Genomic DNA, 15258 nt, shown 5'->3' with positions numbered 1-15258 from the left:
AATTAATTATCCGTAAAATCCCATTAAAATATGGCTTCACATATTTCAAGATTTTTTCCCCCAAATAGTAACAGAAATCACTTCTAACAATTATTTTCAAAGCTGTGTGGCTTTGAGCAGGTCACTTCTCCTCTCCTCTCCAGGCCTCAGTTGCTTCTCCTATAAATGAAGAAGAAGGATCAAATAGTTTTCTCAGTGCCTTTTTGGCTCTAACATTCTGTGATTTAATTATATTCATCATGGAATTCATTAAATATCAAATCAATTGCTAAGGAGCAGAAACATTTCATCTTAGTAATGCTTATATAAGCTATGAAAGAGATTCAGATAGCTAGGGAAGATGCCTTACCTTGACATAACTTCCATGCTCACATGAAAAATGTACAAGATTCCAAACGGCATATGGCCTTCACTTTGGGCCTTCCTTTAGATCCCTCATTTATAACTGTGTAGCTATTGACCAGGTTTTCATCCATGTGAACCTTCCAGACTGTCAATTTATCATTTTGCTTCACAGACCTCAATATATGAATGAAACACCAATTCTACTTTGAGGTATAAATTATACAGGATAAAATGCACCCAGTCAAAATATACATTTTGATGAGTTTTGACAAATTTATGCATCTGTATAACCACTACCACAATTAAGCAACAGAATATTTTTATCACTCTAAAAAGTTCACTGTGCCTTTTCCCAGTTAAACTCCCACCTCTTGCCCTAGGCAACTACTGATCTGCATTTTATCACTGTGGATTAGATTTGTCTTTTCTAGAGCAATGAGCAAAGTCTTAACTTGTGTCTTCTCAATCTTGGATAGTGTTAATATATTTTTATTGTTTCAGTTAGGTTTCTTAGTTGCAAAGCAGTAAAAAATAGCTCTGGCTAATTTATGCAGCAAAGGAATTTGTTGAAAGGATATGGACAGCTCATAGAATTGCTAGGAGACTGGGGAACCAAGTTTGGGATATGCGGCCAACAGCAGTGCCCCAAATCATGCAGTACAGCTGTTCTGGTGAGGAAAGGACCAAGAACAGCAGCAGCTTGAGTTACCTAAACTGTCTGTACCAGATCATGGTCACCACCACCCTCCTTGCTGCTGCTGCTGCTGCTGCTGTCTTAAGAATTCTTTCTATTTCTAAGAAAGTAGAAAGGATATCAAGTATATCTGCCTTAGGAAATTCTTCTGCAACTGCCAGTTGGGGTGGGTGTATCAAAGTGGTACCATGTGCCTGTCATACCTTAGCTGCAAGGGAGGCTAGGAGAACCTGGCACTTTCAGCCTCTATATAATGGGAGGCCTCTGATCAAGCCTCATAAGGTTGGGGAATTCCCCAATCATTGGAAATTCTAGATGGATAAAAAGAGGGCCAATGTCCACAACACTATTTTTGCTTGTTAGATTTCATGCTGAACTGGCAGTTTCATGTCTAATGGTCACGGCGGCCAGGCTACATTTGACAAGCATCTCCTGGTGTAAAAAAGTCTACCAGATGCAGAAAGTGGGGATAAGGCCATCAAGGAACTTACTATTTAATTAAACAGAAACAGATATATTAGCCTTTATGCCTGCTCAAGTTAATTTCCTTAAACTATACCCTGCTAATAAAATCAATGGGTTTAAATTAATTTATTTGATCCCCAAAATAGTATCTTAAAGACTACCATAATTTTAAGTAATGAATTTCATACTTGTCCACAAGATATTTACCTTTGAGTTTTTTAAATATAAATTTATTTATTTATTTGCTTTGTTTGTTTATTTTTGGCTGCGTTGGGTCTTCGTTGCTACACTCAGGCTTCTCATTGTGGGGGCTTCTCTTGTTGTGGAGCATAGGCTCTAGTAGTTGTGGCACATGGGTGTTGTGGCTCGTGGGCTCTAGAGCACAGGTTTAGTAGTTGTGGCACATAGCCTTAGTTGCTCTGCGGTATGTGGGATCTTCCCAGACCAGGGCTCGAACCCATGTCCCCTGCATTGGCAGGTGGATTCTTAACCACTGCACCACCAGGGAAGCCCTACCTTTGAGTTTTAAGCTAAATATTTACTCAACAATATTTTCACTCTTCTGAAATTGCACACAATGCCTGTTGCTTCTAATAGCTGTGTTCATTTCAGTTTTTTAAAGTTAACACATAAAGTAAATCCAGTCACTTCACTTGTTCCCTTACTCTTGATTTCAACTGACAGGTCCGGGGAAGAAGGGATGGCCTGATACAGGGACAATGAAGATGCAATGTTGAAGAGTAAGCTGGAGGAGAGAAGCAACAGGCACCATGGAAAAAACCAAAACAAAGCAAGGTTAGATTTCTCCTATGTCTTGCTTTAAGGTTCAGGATTTAAGAAATGTATGTTGTGGGCTTGTCTTGCCCTTGTCTCAAAACATGATAATATGTTAACCTGACTATTCTCATTGCCTTGTCATAGTAGAATGACCACGAAGAGCATAGACTTGGTGCTGGGGAAACAGGAAATGCAACATGTATACATACAATTTGAGTAGTTATGTTACTTTTCTTAGTAATAACTTTGGGACTGCCTCAGAACGACCTGCTGAATAAGGCCAAGATACATATTCAACTAACAGACATCCAACACCTCCTAGGCTGGCCTAGAAACATAGGGCTTTCTCTTTTAATCTTTACCATATAGAATCAACCATATAAAAGTAGGTTCTATTATCATCTCCAATAGACAGGTGAAGAAACAGTCATAGAGAAGTCAGGCTACAAACCACGACCTATCAACGTTTGATTCGGGAGCCTGGTCTCTGTTCCCAAGTTCTGGTTCTTGACATTATACCAGGCTGTTGGGACATAGCATAAAATGGGCTAAGTAATCTTTACTCAAGCTTGTGTAGGGAATTTTGGTAATCTCTAACCATCTGGATTTTATAGGGACAGCCCTCAGTGTGTATAAATTCTGGGCTGAGGTTACGTATTATGAACTTAACATACCGAGGCTGGTTCCTCTAAGGAAGGGTTCACTATACCTGCATGTCTTAGGAGAACAATATACACATTCATACAACCAAATATTTGCAACCAGGGGTTTCATCTATAAACTGCTTGATTCATACAATGTGATTCAATTCATACAATTCATACAAAGGAGATGTAGCTAAGTGGATGAGTAAAGGGCTTCATGTGGGCTGCATGTTTTACATGGATTGCCTCATCTTCAGAGCCAACCAATGTGATTCTAAAAAGTACATTCTAGGCCAACCTTTTTTCCTCCCTAGGTATAAATGGTATTTATAACCTACTACTTCCTTTGTGTTTGACCTGTGTTTCACAGTCTCTGGTGTTGACAGTATTGTTTTCTTTCTGCCTGCATCATTCCCAGACCCTTTGCATTGACAATTCCCTTCTATCAACCCTCTTGTCCAGGAGGATGGCAAGGTTCCCTTAGCTGATCTGGGCAGTGACAGAAGGGCAAAGTTCAGAGGTTTAGCGAGGATCAGAGGCAGGAGAAGTAAGGGATACTTTATAGAGGCCTCCTGAGAACAATAAAGTGACAACTGAATAGATGCCTTCCTGACTGTGGAACTACCCCCTCAAGTAAACCTCAGTCAGCCCCCAAAATCAGAGAGAGACCCTTCATGGGCATTCCCTTCTGACTATTTAATGATTACTCGTCATTCAGTTTGATTGAGAAACTTCCCCACCACGGTAAAGCATGGTTTTCTACTATAAGAGTTACATCAGGTAGATATGGTTTGGTCATTAGGATGTAATATAAAATCACCTACACCAATTTATCTTCTGTTCTGGTTGAATCATTGGCTTCCTGTCGTGCAGGCACAGATTTAGGATCCTATAAGTCCCCTTATTCCCTGCATGTGTCTGAAGAGAATAGGGACAGAATGAATTGTGTTGATTAAACAAAGCTCTTTCTCCCTACAGGAGAGAATGAACATAAGCCGATGAATAATCCTTCCACACAGATTTACCAGGTAAAGACACAGATTGTTTTGAGCTCTCCTATGTGTCACAGTGATGACTGTCCTTTATGTACAAATTTTTTTGGCACTCATAAAAGCTTCTACATATATCATTGTATTTCTTCACTTAAGGTTGTGGGATAGGCAGGGACGAGAGTACCATTCACATTGTACTTTTGAGAAAACTGATGACTGAAGGACAACTTATCCAGTTTATAAATTACAGCACCACCACTCCCACATCAACGCTGCTTTTCTTCCTGTTGCCTCCATCAACCTGGCATTACACTGTGCGATAACATTTCAGTCAGGAGTGAGAGATCTACTTTTCTTAGTTTCTTATTTTAGCAGGGAGAACTGAAAATAAAAGGGGGTTAATATTGCAAGTGTTCAAATACGATAATAGAAAAAACTTTAATCTCTTTTTAAACAATGGGAATAATTTGATTTACAAGGGAGATAAATGTTCTGCAAAATTTTATGTAATATGTTTGCAACAAGAGTCACGTTGGGCTGCTTTGGCTCTCTACATAGCATTACTTTGGCTTCTATCTTCCGCATGTGATTTAAAGTAAATTTCTGTCCTTAAAAATCATAGAGATTATTCTGACATAATTTGTAATGTAAAAGGAGCTTGGGTTAGGGAAACCCATGCTCCTCTCTAGACTTAAGACATTGTTATCTGGAATACATGAGAAGGAAGAAAGAATTGACAGGGTTTGATGGGGGTTGGGAGAAAAGGTGATATCAAAGTTGGCTCTAAGGTTTTAAGCCCTGGTAACTAGGAAAAAGAGTGGTCTCCCAAATAGAGATATAGGAATCCAGAGGAGCAGGTAGTTTGGGGGAAATGTAATTTAGATTTGTTGAGTTTAAGTAACAGTAAAGTGAAAATAACAACTAGTTCCCAAAAATATCATGCAAGAGATCATTGCTGTGGACCCAACTAGGGCAAGCCAACACAAGATTATGAAAACATTTTAATCATGTTGCTCCTAGAACCAGACCAGCAATGAGAAGGGGTGAAGGAAACAGCCTCATTTCAACTTAATGCATATTTATTGAGCAGTTACTACGTGCAAAGTCTTCTGCTTGGCCTAACGGGAGATGAAACAGATGAAACAGACATTCTCATTGATTTTTAAGTGTCCATACAATAAATAGCTCATACAAGGTAGGCTGTTGGAAGAATTACAACAGAGGTATTGATAAAATTCTATGGAATTTGGACAGGGATGAATTAATATTGACTGAAGGATTTGGAGCAGGCATTTAAGGACGAGTTGATCATTGGTAAGTGGATATGTGGGAGGGTATTTCAGGCAGAGGGACTAGCCTGAACAAAGGTCTGGAAACCAGAGTGAGTCTTCACTCAGTGCTGATTTGATGCTTTACTTGTCCAAGACCTCCAAAAGCCTTCCCCGCCCACCTCCCCTCTGTTAACATCTGACCTTTGTATGGCATTTGAATGAGTGTGACTACCTCTTTAAACTCAGGTATGATTTAAAGTCTATTATAGATTTAATGTAGGTCACTCCCTGAATGTTGGCTAAATATAGCTGCAGTGGGGGTGGCCTCATTCTCTTATTGCATCACAAATCCAAGTACATCTGTTCACAGAGGAACAAGTGAAGCAGTAGAAGTGAAGTTGGCCTATATGACCTCTGTGATGCTGTGATTACAACCCCATCCTTGTTTTAAAAGAATGTCTCCTAAGCCCCAGTCTGTTTACTCCAAGCAACATTTAACCAAAAGAAGATGAAGGAGGAGAAGTAAAGAAAGAAGAAGAGGAAGAGGAAGGAGGGATGCAGGGAGAAATTAACTATAATAGATACAATCTATACTAAAAAGGGAGAGCAAAATATGAAAGTTGAAGTGTCGGGAATTCCTGGTGGTCCAGTGGGTAAGACTGCGCTCCCAATGTGGGAGGCCTGGGTTCGATCCCTGATCAGGGAACTAGATCCCACATGCATGCTGCAATGAAGAAGTCAGCATGCCGCAACTAAGACCCGGCGCAGCCAAAATAAATAAATATTAAAAAACAAAAAAAACCTGTGACATCGAAAGTTGAAGCAACATATGACATTTCAGCCATTTTCTATCTCCTTATTTTATTTTCTCAATAGACTCCCCCATCCCTACCTGACATTATAGTAAATATTAACTTGCTTATTTATTTTTTAACTGTCTGTCTCCTTCTCTAGAATGTAAGCTCCAAGGGCAGGGATTAGTACATTTTGCTCTCTGTGGAACTCTCAGAATAAAGTATAGTGCCTGGAACACAACACATATTCAATAAATATTAGTTGAATGAATGAATGAATATCGTGAGATGTATATATCGCTTTGAGCCAAGAGGTCTGATGCAGTCATGTAGGCTGGTGCCAAATGGTATTTGGAAAATTGTCTGGTTCTTTGCAAAAGAAAGAAGTGATTCTCAATTCATACTCTAATCAAAATAAACTCAAAAGTGGATGAAAGGATTAAATATTTTTAAAAACCATAAAAGTTTAGAATTAGTGAATATTTATTTTGTCTCTGGATGTGAAATGTCTTTTTAAGTAAAAAAGCACTGGAAGAAATCACAAGGGAAAGGTTAGAGCGTTCATCACATCACAATTAAAAATTTTCCCAATGTAAAAATATTTTCAACAAATTCAGAGACAAATAACAAAATTGGAAAAATTCCTACCAAAATATTACAGAGGTTTAATGATGTATAAATAGTTCATAGAATTAATAAAAAGGAAACTTCTGAAACCCCGGTAGAATACGGGCAAAGAACGTAATTTCCCAAAGTAAGATTACAGATGGCTAACAAATGGAAGAAAAGGTTGAAGCTCAAAGAAACAATGATTAAAACAAGGAGTATTAGTTTTTGACTACCTAATTAGCAAATTAAAAGATACAGTAATTAATAGTATTTATATCTGATGAGTGTGTGTGTAAATTGGTGGAACCTTGTATGAAAATTAATAGTTAAAATGCAGAAAAAGTGTTAAAATGTTTGTACCCCAAATTGGTTCCCTGTTCGTTCAATGGATGTGACCTCCTTGGTAACAGTAAGGTACCATGACCTAAATCGGGTCACAGAAGGGAACAGGAGAATGAGTACTACCATCTCCCAGTTCATTCCAGGTAGAATTACTGTGGACCAGGTGAATCAGCGGGGACACGCTGACTGCTCCTTAGCTTAGTATACTTCCTTTTATTTGAATGCAAGTCCGTCCCCTTTCCTTCCTGTCCTTGGTCCACTGCACATGGCCCTCTCAAAGTCCACCCCAATATCTTCTCCAAAGTCACACTGTGTTGCTTCAGCCTTGATTACTTAATTTTGAATATGTATTCTAAAATTATGATTCCGTTAACGTAAGAAGTGGGGGTCGGGTGTCCCCAATTAAGGCAACAGATGTGGCAACTGTGCAATTTACTTCTAGCTCAACCCTCACACTAATGATTTGAACTCCAGCTGTGTTTTTGCCTCACTTGTAGCCTTAGCAGTGTAGACTCTTCAGCTTCCACCAATTATACCGCCTATGTTTCATACATCTCGTCTGAGACATGTTTCTCTGAATACGCTAATTTAGGACATCGCACATCATACAGCATGTTTCTAAGAATATACAACCATATTGTTATAACTTTTCAAACCCTCTGGTCAAATACATTTTCTATAATTATTAATTAATTAAATACGTTGTCTCCTTCTAATACGGTAGATTGCCCTTTGGGTCAATACAACCTAACATCCTTTGACTCACAGTAATTTCATATTTAGGAATTTATCCTAAGGAAATAACCTGAAATACATACAAATCTTTAAATAAAAAGCATTCTAGGGGCTTCCTTGGTGGCTCAGTGGTTGAGAGTCCGCCTGCCGATGCAAGGGACGTGGGTTCGTGTCCCGGTCCGGGAAGATCCCACATGCCACGGAGTGGCTGGGCCTGTGAGCCATGGCTGCTGAGCCTGCGCGTCCGGAGCCTGTGCTCCGCAACAGGAGAGGCCACAACAGTGAGAGGCCCACATACCGCAAAATAAATAAATAAATAAATAATTTAAAAATAAATAAATAATTTAAAAAAATAAAAAACATTCTATTCCAATGCATTATTTTATATTGAAAAATTACAAACAGGGCCTCCCTGGTGGCGCAGTGGTTGAGAGTCCGCCTGCCGATGCAAGGGACATGGGTTCGTGCCCCGGTCTGGGAAGATCCCACATGCTGCGGAGCAGCTGGGCCTGTGAGCCATGGCCGCTGGGCCTGTGAGCCATGGCCGCTGAGCCTGCGCAACTGGAGTCTGTGCCCCGCAATGGGAGAGGAGAGGCCACAACAGTGAGAGGCCCACGTATCACAAAAAAAAAAAAAAAAAAAATTACAGACAACAAAAATTTCCAACAAGGGTGAATGGGTAGGTAAACTCTGGCGCATCTGTAGGATGGAATATTATATAGCCATTAAAAATACCTACTTAGATAAAAATTTGAAGGCTAAGGGAAAGGGCTTATAAGAATGTTAGCCAGAAGAAAAAAAAAGGGGAGGGCAGAATCAAAATATATCTTTAGTGTGATTTCAACAATATAAATATCTGCATTTATATTCACAGCACAAATTACAAGGAAATATGCCAAAATGTTAATGGTTATATTAATGAAATCTGGGGTGACTCTCTTTTTTCTTCTTTATTTTTCTCTGTAATGAAAATAATTTAAGAAAATGAGTTATGTACCCAAAGAAACTCTAACTGAAAAACTATGGGAACCAGTCCTGCAGTAATAGGTTTCATCATCAAAACTGCCACTGAACATTTTCTAGGATTTGTAAGCCCTGTTTGAGCCTCAGTCTCTTTTTAGCATTGAGGAATGTCCTTTTAACTCCAGAGAGGTTAACTCTGCTAGACCTGTGTTGCTTCCAAGGATGGATAAGATAAATTTCCAGCCCAATGGGCTTCACAGCAGCCTCAATAGTGCCCTGTGAGAATGCTTTAAGGATCAACCTCTGCAGGGAGTGTAGACGAGTAGGTTTGGGAAATTTACTCTTGACTGATCAAATGACTCACCTACTTTGTGTTTTAAATCACTGCATTAAATTAATTGCAATGGATTAGTTTGTTGCATTGGATTAACAGAGGCCTACAATTAGGAAGTGGCAGCTGGCAGAAAGAACCTGTTCCTTCTGTAGAAGCCACAATTTAGGGGGAAGCCAAAGCAGTTACCTTGCCATCCTTGCCATCATGTGCTACTTCAAAATACCTGGGCTTTTGCTCCTGTAGAGCCTTTAGACAGGTGTTGCAAGAATTTGGCATATCTTGTGGAGATTTCTCAAATCTTGACATTTATGACTTTGCAGAGTTCTCAAGGCACAGGCACAGTCCCTGAATTTGCTTCATAGCAGCCTTCTGACCTTAATAATGGGACAGAAAGGAAGGAGAGAGAAGTCTGTAAAAAACAAGGTGGAACAACTTACATAATTCATGAAAATTTAGTTTGAGGGATCTTTGGTGGAAAAAAAATGGGAAGACATTGACTAAAATTCATCTTGAGAAGAGTTAAGAAGCCAAGAAAGTAAAAGAAATTGAGAGACAGAAATTAAGAGCATGAAATAGGAAGAATTCGGACTCCCCTCCCCTATTTCTTTGAGCCTAAGATGCCCTCTGTGGACCGTAGGCTTCGAAGTACAAGTCTTCCCTGCACCTGCCTCCAGTGGGAGCCCGCCTCCAGCGGCAGGATGGAGGGATCATAACCTCTCTAGAGCAGCTTCATGAAAAAATCAACGAGATGAGGAACGTGTTCAACTCGCTGGAGAACAAGGTAGACACCCATTTCTAATCCTGGGGGTGGGCTGCGGGCTGTCAAATAAGAAAGCTGCAGAGAGAGCAGAAAAAGACAAGTCCATGTCTTCAGAGTATTTTTTTATTCACAAATGAATGGCTAGTTGGTACCAGAAAACCAGTCTGTAGCAGCTAAAGATTTTAAGAGCCCCAAGCACCTTAAAAATGACCTGTTGTCTCAGGTGTGTGATTGTATTCACTATGGCATCCGCTCCCTGGCTGATCAGTGGTTGTGAAGCTGTTTATAAAGCAGTAGTGTTACTTCAGTGGCAGGTATCTAGGGAGCTCAAAGTAATACATGGAAAGGAAATGGGCTCATAGCTCTAAATGGTTTCAGAATTCCCAAAGTCCCTATACAACCTGGCTGTTAGTGAAATGTATTGATAATTCTTAATTTTTTGAGAACTGGGGTTCTACAGGTGAGGAAAATCCTTTCCCCAGGGCTCTGCTGCTTCCTTTTGCCTCCTGGGGAAAACTCCACACATCCACCTAAGGGAGCAGTGAAAATGAAACCTATTTCTGTTGGAAAGTGGTTCCCTTTTTTTTTTTCAAGCAGGAAATGTGAGTGAATCTCAGGCTTCCTTCCTTCAATTTTAAAACTTGCCTAGGTTTTGCTTTGATTTTATATGGTCATCGATTTCATTTTGCTCACAGAAGATGAATTTATATAATAAAAATTACCAGATCAAATGTAGTTGATCTGGTGATTTAATCCATCATGACAACTGAATTAGGACATGTGCCGAAATCCATCACAGAGATTAATTAAAATTAAAAATGACTGGAATGAAAAACAGATTGCTCACGTTGTTTCCCAATCTTTCAGCTCCAAACACTTGACAGGGCGTGCTTTTTCCCTCAGAATGACCTCTTTGGTTCCTCATATTTCCCCCTCCTCCTAGCCCTCGAAAGAAAACTTTGTGAAGCACAGTGAACCACAAAACCCTATATTTTGAAAATACGGTGTAGGAGAGTAAGTCTTCTTATAATTGGAGATGCCACTGCAAGTTGGAACCATTTGGATAATCAGGTTCTAAAAGTGTTTAGATATATACATTTGAAGAAATTTTGTTAAGGTACTGGACTTTAATTTCCATCCCTTTAAAATAAGCATACTTGGTGGATACTTTTAATTGTAGAGTAAACCTTCTAAAAAGTTCTGTTGTAAAAAGCAATCTGGAGCTAAGCATTCCTCTGCTTAGCAGAGTGTAAGATCATAAATATTATGAAAGTAATGTTATTATTATCTTATTGTTATTATTATCTTAACTTTCTGTCTGTTGAAAATGCTTTTTTCATTTATTCAATAAATAAAACTGGGGCTTCCCTGGTGGCGCAGCGGTTGAGAGTCTGCCTGGCGATGCAGGGCACACGGGTTCACGCCCCGGTCTGGGAAGATCCCACATGCCGCGGAGCAGCTGGGCCCGTGAGCCATGGCCGCTGAGCCTGCGCGTCTGGAGCCTGTGCTCTGCAACGGGAGAGGCCACGACAGTGAGAGGCCCGCGTACCGCAAAAAAAAAAAATAAATAAATAAATAAAAATAAATAAAACTGAACTTTATAAGTGCTCCATTTTCTCTACATTTCTGTTTGTGCTTAACTTTCTGATTTGCTACTTAAAGGGGGAAAAGAATTAAAATTTCTTGAACACATTTTATGTATCAAGCATATGCTGTGGCAGGTACCTTACCTACATTTACTCATTTAATTCTCAAGACAGCCTAGTGAAATGTTATCACAGCTATTTTATGAATGAGGAAACTGCTACAAAGAGGTTAACCAGCTTGGCTGGGGTTTTAGTACTTGTAGGAGAATGCTAGGATTTATACCCTGTCTGACTCCAAAATTGACACCCTTTTCATGGTTGGAAGTTGACAATAAAAATCCAGTGTGCATTCCTACACAACTGGGCTTGATGGCTGAAGATGATTCACATCACTATCAATGTGCTGAACTTCTACTGTTGTAGCTATTTCCTGCCACTGGAAATACCATTATCTCCTTTTCCATGATATCATCCAAGAATATTTTTAAAAAAAAACAACTTATTCCCTTTCAAAGAAATATTCAGATATGCTTAATTATTACTCTTTTTATCGTTTCATTTTTTAAGGAAAAAATATCTGAATTTCTTCAACATCCCTTCTTTCATGGAATTTGAAGAGTTACAGATCGACACTGTCTTTCACACGCATATGTTGCTTTTCAAGTAAATCTCTTTTTAATCAAAAGTGTGAGAATAAATAGTAGCTTGCAGAAGCACTTGCCAACTTAATTAAAATTGCTTGCTTTCCTGTCACTATCAAACTTCAGCATGTGTGATATAAAGAAGATCCTCTTTTTCCTAGATGAATGGGGCCAAGGTTTCCTTAAGTTGTCCAAACTTTAGTCTTCTAGTAAATGAGTTCTGCACATGTTCAAGAGCCTGATTTCTCAAACAAGAGAAACGTCCGAGGTGTCAGTGATACCATTTATAATAATTTATAGCAAACTGAATTCACTCTTTGTGTATTATTTAGTTGCAGGCTCTAGCCTCTGAACTCAAAACTGGCTTCACAGAAGCAATGCAAGAACTGTCAAGAATTCAACATGGAGAATATGCTTTGGAAGAGAAGGTTAAGAGCTGCAAATGTTCCATGGAAGAAAAAGTTACTGAGATGAAGAATTCATTGAACTATTTTAAGGTGGGCCCCTCTCTATTTCCCTGCTGAAGAGAGATTCCTGGTCTTAGTAACAGAAGTAGAAAACTTGCCTTTTTGCCTAGCAACCAAATACAAGAGTATTCCTCTGACCCATTCACTAATTTTCATGGAAAAATATCTATATCATGTTTTTACTTTCTTGGATCTCTGTGTTAAAATTAGAAGCTACAATAGAAGTAAAATTGTTATCTCTCATTCGTTGATTCAACAAGTATGTATTAAAAGCTTACTGTGTACTAGATATCATGTTATATACTTTTACTTCATATACCAGGTTAAATACATATCAATTCTTATTTTTTAGGAAGAGTTGAGCAATGCCATGTCAATGATCCAGGCCATTACTTCCAAACAAGAAGAAATGCAACAGAAAATTGAACAGCTTCAACAGGAGAAGCGAAGAGAATCTCGAAAAGTTAAAGCCAAGTGAGTGTCTGACCAAAAAATTGACCAAAGGCAAACCCGTAAGCAGAGGCTTGTACAAAGGCACCAGGAACACCTTCCCCACTCTTGGTGTACAGCTGGCCACTGGGCTCCATGGGCCAGCATGTGATGGAGGTTATGCAGCATAAAAGTTGGTTAATACTAAAAATGAATGGTAATAGAAAACGCACTTAATACAATAGGAAGTTAAATGAAAAGGATGTAAAGTGCCATGTAGAATTTAATTTCAACTGTAAAAACATGTAAAATAACAACTAGAAAGATATATTTAAATTACGACTGTGTTAAGATAGTGGGGTCACCAGTGATTTTCTTTCTTTATTAGTTTTCTGAAATTTCTCTAATACTATTATTTGACTTTGATCATTGAAAATAAATTTATGTTAAACAATCTCTCCACCAGGTTGAATCAAGTAAAGCTTCACCAATAAACAGACATAATCTTCTTTGTTATATGTTTTAATATTATCAGGTTTAAAATAGAAATAATATGTGTGTGACCCTGGAGAATGGTTCATTGTTTTCAGTTGAGGACCTGCTCCTTCCTGCTACCTTTGTGTTGGTTTGTGAAGAGAATGTAAATCATCCCAAGCAAACTGACACCGCTGTAAACTCTGCGAAGGTCTTGACCACAGGGAAGCCAGTAACAGAAAAATATGAATATAGATATTACAATTAGAAGGTGATTTGTAGATGTTTGATTTTTTTTCTCCAGCTTTGGTAATGAGTCATGCAAACTGCTAGTATTTAACTGTTTTTAACTTATAAAAACAGCAATTTTGTAGGGTTCAGGAGTTTCCTTGACCTATTCTGAACTTGCTCTCTTCTTACCCCATCATGTATTAAGATCCTTTGTTTTCCTTCCTTAGGAAAACTCAAAAAGAAGAACATGGCTCACAGGCCGGACCTGCTCAAGCACAAGGAAGTCCTTTCCGTTCCATCAACATCCCTGAACCTGTTCTTCCAAGTGAAGACTTTACAAACCTTTTGCCTTCTCAGGCCTATGAAAAAGGTACAGTTCACACACCATACTGAATTAGCCAAGTAGTTCTTCCTTGGTTCCTAGGGCTTAAGTAACGTTGAGAATAGGCTTACATCATCCATCCTTATTAGAGGAAAATGGTGTATTGCTCAGAATTTTTCCTTTTGTAACTGGAATATAGAAGAATCCAGGGGATCTAAGAGATGGGGAGAGTCTGTCCAATTTTAAAAGATTTTCTTTTGGGGGAAAATACTAATCTGGGTATTCTAAGTTTCAAATGGATTGGAAATAACTTACTGCACAATAATACTATATCAGCCATAGGAGAAAAAATTTTTAAATTATCCACTCTAATAAATTGTTTTCTTTTCTACATTATTCTCAATCCTTTTCTCTCTGCATAGACATAAAATTGTGTGTTCTCCTTTTTTTTTCAGCCAAGTTTTCACGGATATGAGAAATTCATATCTGCTCTAACTGGCAGACAGTGATGTCAGCAACAATCTAACTCTGTACTCCCCTTTGTCTGGAAAACTGATCTGGTGTTGTTTGTGGGCTGAAACAGCCACAGGCACATCCCTGATCTGGGATGATGGAACAGATGTTAGCAAATAATTGCATGTGGCAGTACTGAAGAGACTGGCTTTCCAAGCGATGTCGTTAACCATGTTTGATTACATGTTTGCTACATCTTTGTATCCTCAACAATGTCTAGCAAGCACCTTATACGAAGGAGTATGAATGTAGATATTAACATTGGGTGAATTTTCCTCTTATTCTGGTCTCATGTCGAAAGTCTCCAAAAGAGGCTCAGTGACTTCTAGATCAATTGTAAGCTCCTCAAGGGCAGCACTGGTGGTTTTCTACCCTTATGGCTTAAGAAACAATGTGGCTCATATATTCAAAGACAATAAATGTGCTTTGGATAACTGAATTTCAAACTCCTAATCAAGTGGCTTTTAATAGGTATTAACTTTAAAGTACAGATTTGTTTTTTTATTTTTAGTTTTTACCCATTTGAGTAGTTTATTTTAGAGACTCAATAGGTACAGCCTGGGAAAACTCATTTGATCCATCTGGGGAGTGGGTTCATCACAGGTCGTCCTACTTTCTTTGCTCCGTGTCATAGAGACCATGACATAAAAGGATGATCTTGTTAGGGAAGAATATAGAATGGACTTGAAGGTAGAGGTCAGATCAATGTCAAGCCTGGGGCAGCTGACCATGTTCACAAGATAAAAGATTAAAAGTTATATTTGCAAAAAAAAAAAAAAAAAGTTATATTTCCAAAGTGCCCAGGTGGATTTAAACTCGCTGTTTGGTGGCAAATTCTCCTTTCTTCCTTGTTATATGGGTATGGCTTAT

At 38.7% G+C, this 15258-nt stretch overlaps 1 protein-coding gene across 1 annotated transcript in view; it reads left to right on the top strand.

The window, feature by feature from the left end:
- Positions 1-970: 970 nt before the first annotated feature.
- The window catches only part of ARHGEF33 (Rho guanine nucleotide exchange factor 33), a 48679-nt gene continuing 34391 nt past the window's right edge, over positions 971-15258 (top strand). The window contains exons 1-5 of the mRNA XM_060027542.1: positions 971-1205; positions 3904-3953; positions 12285-12449; positions 12772-12893; positions 13781-13923. Coding sequence (XP_059883525.1) covers positions 971-1205; positions 3904-3953; positions 12285-12449; positions 12772-12893; positions 13781-13923 — 715 coding nt within the window. The remainder of the gene's footprint in view (positions 1206-3903; positions 3954-12284; positions 12450-12771; positions 12894-13780; positions 13924-15258) is intronic.

Source organism: Delphinus delphis, chromosome 12 (genome assembly GCF_949987515.2).
Source record: "Delphinus delphis chromosome 12, mDelDel1.2, whole genome shotgun sequence".
In the NCBI taxonomy this organism is placed as follows: Eukaryota; Metazoa; Chordata; class Mammalia; order Artiodactyla; family Delphinidae; genus Delphinus; species Delphinus delphis.
Note: the sequence above shows the minus strand (reverse complement) of the source record. Positions and strands in the feature narration are given on the sequence as shown.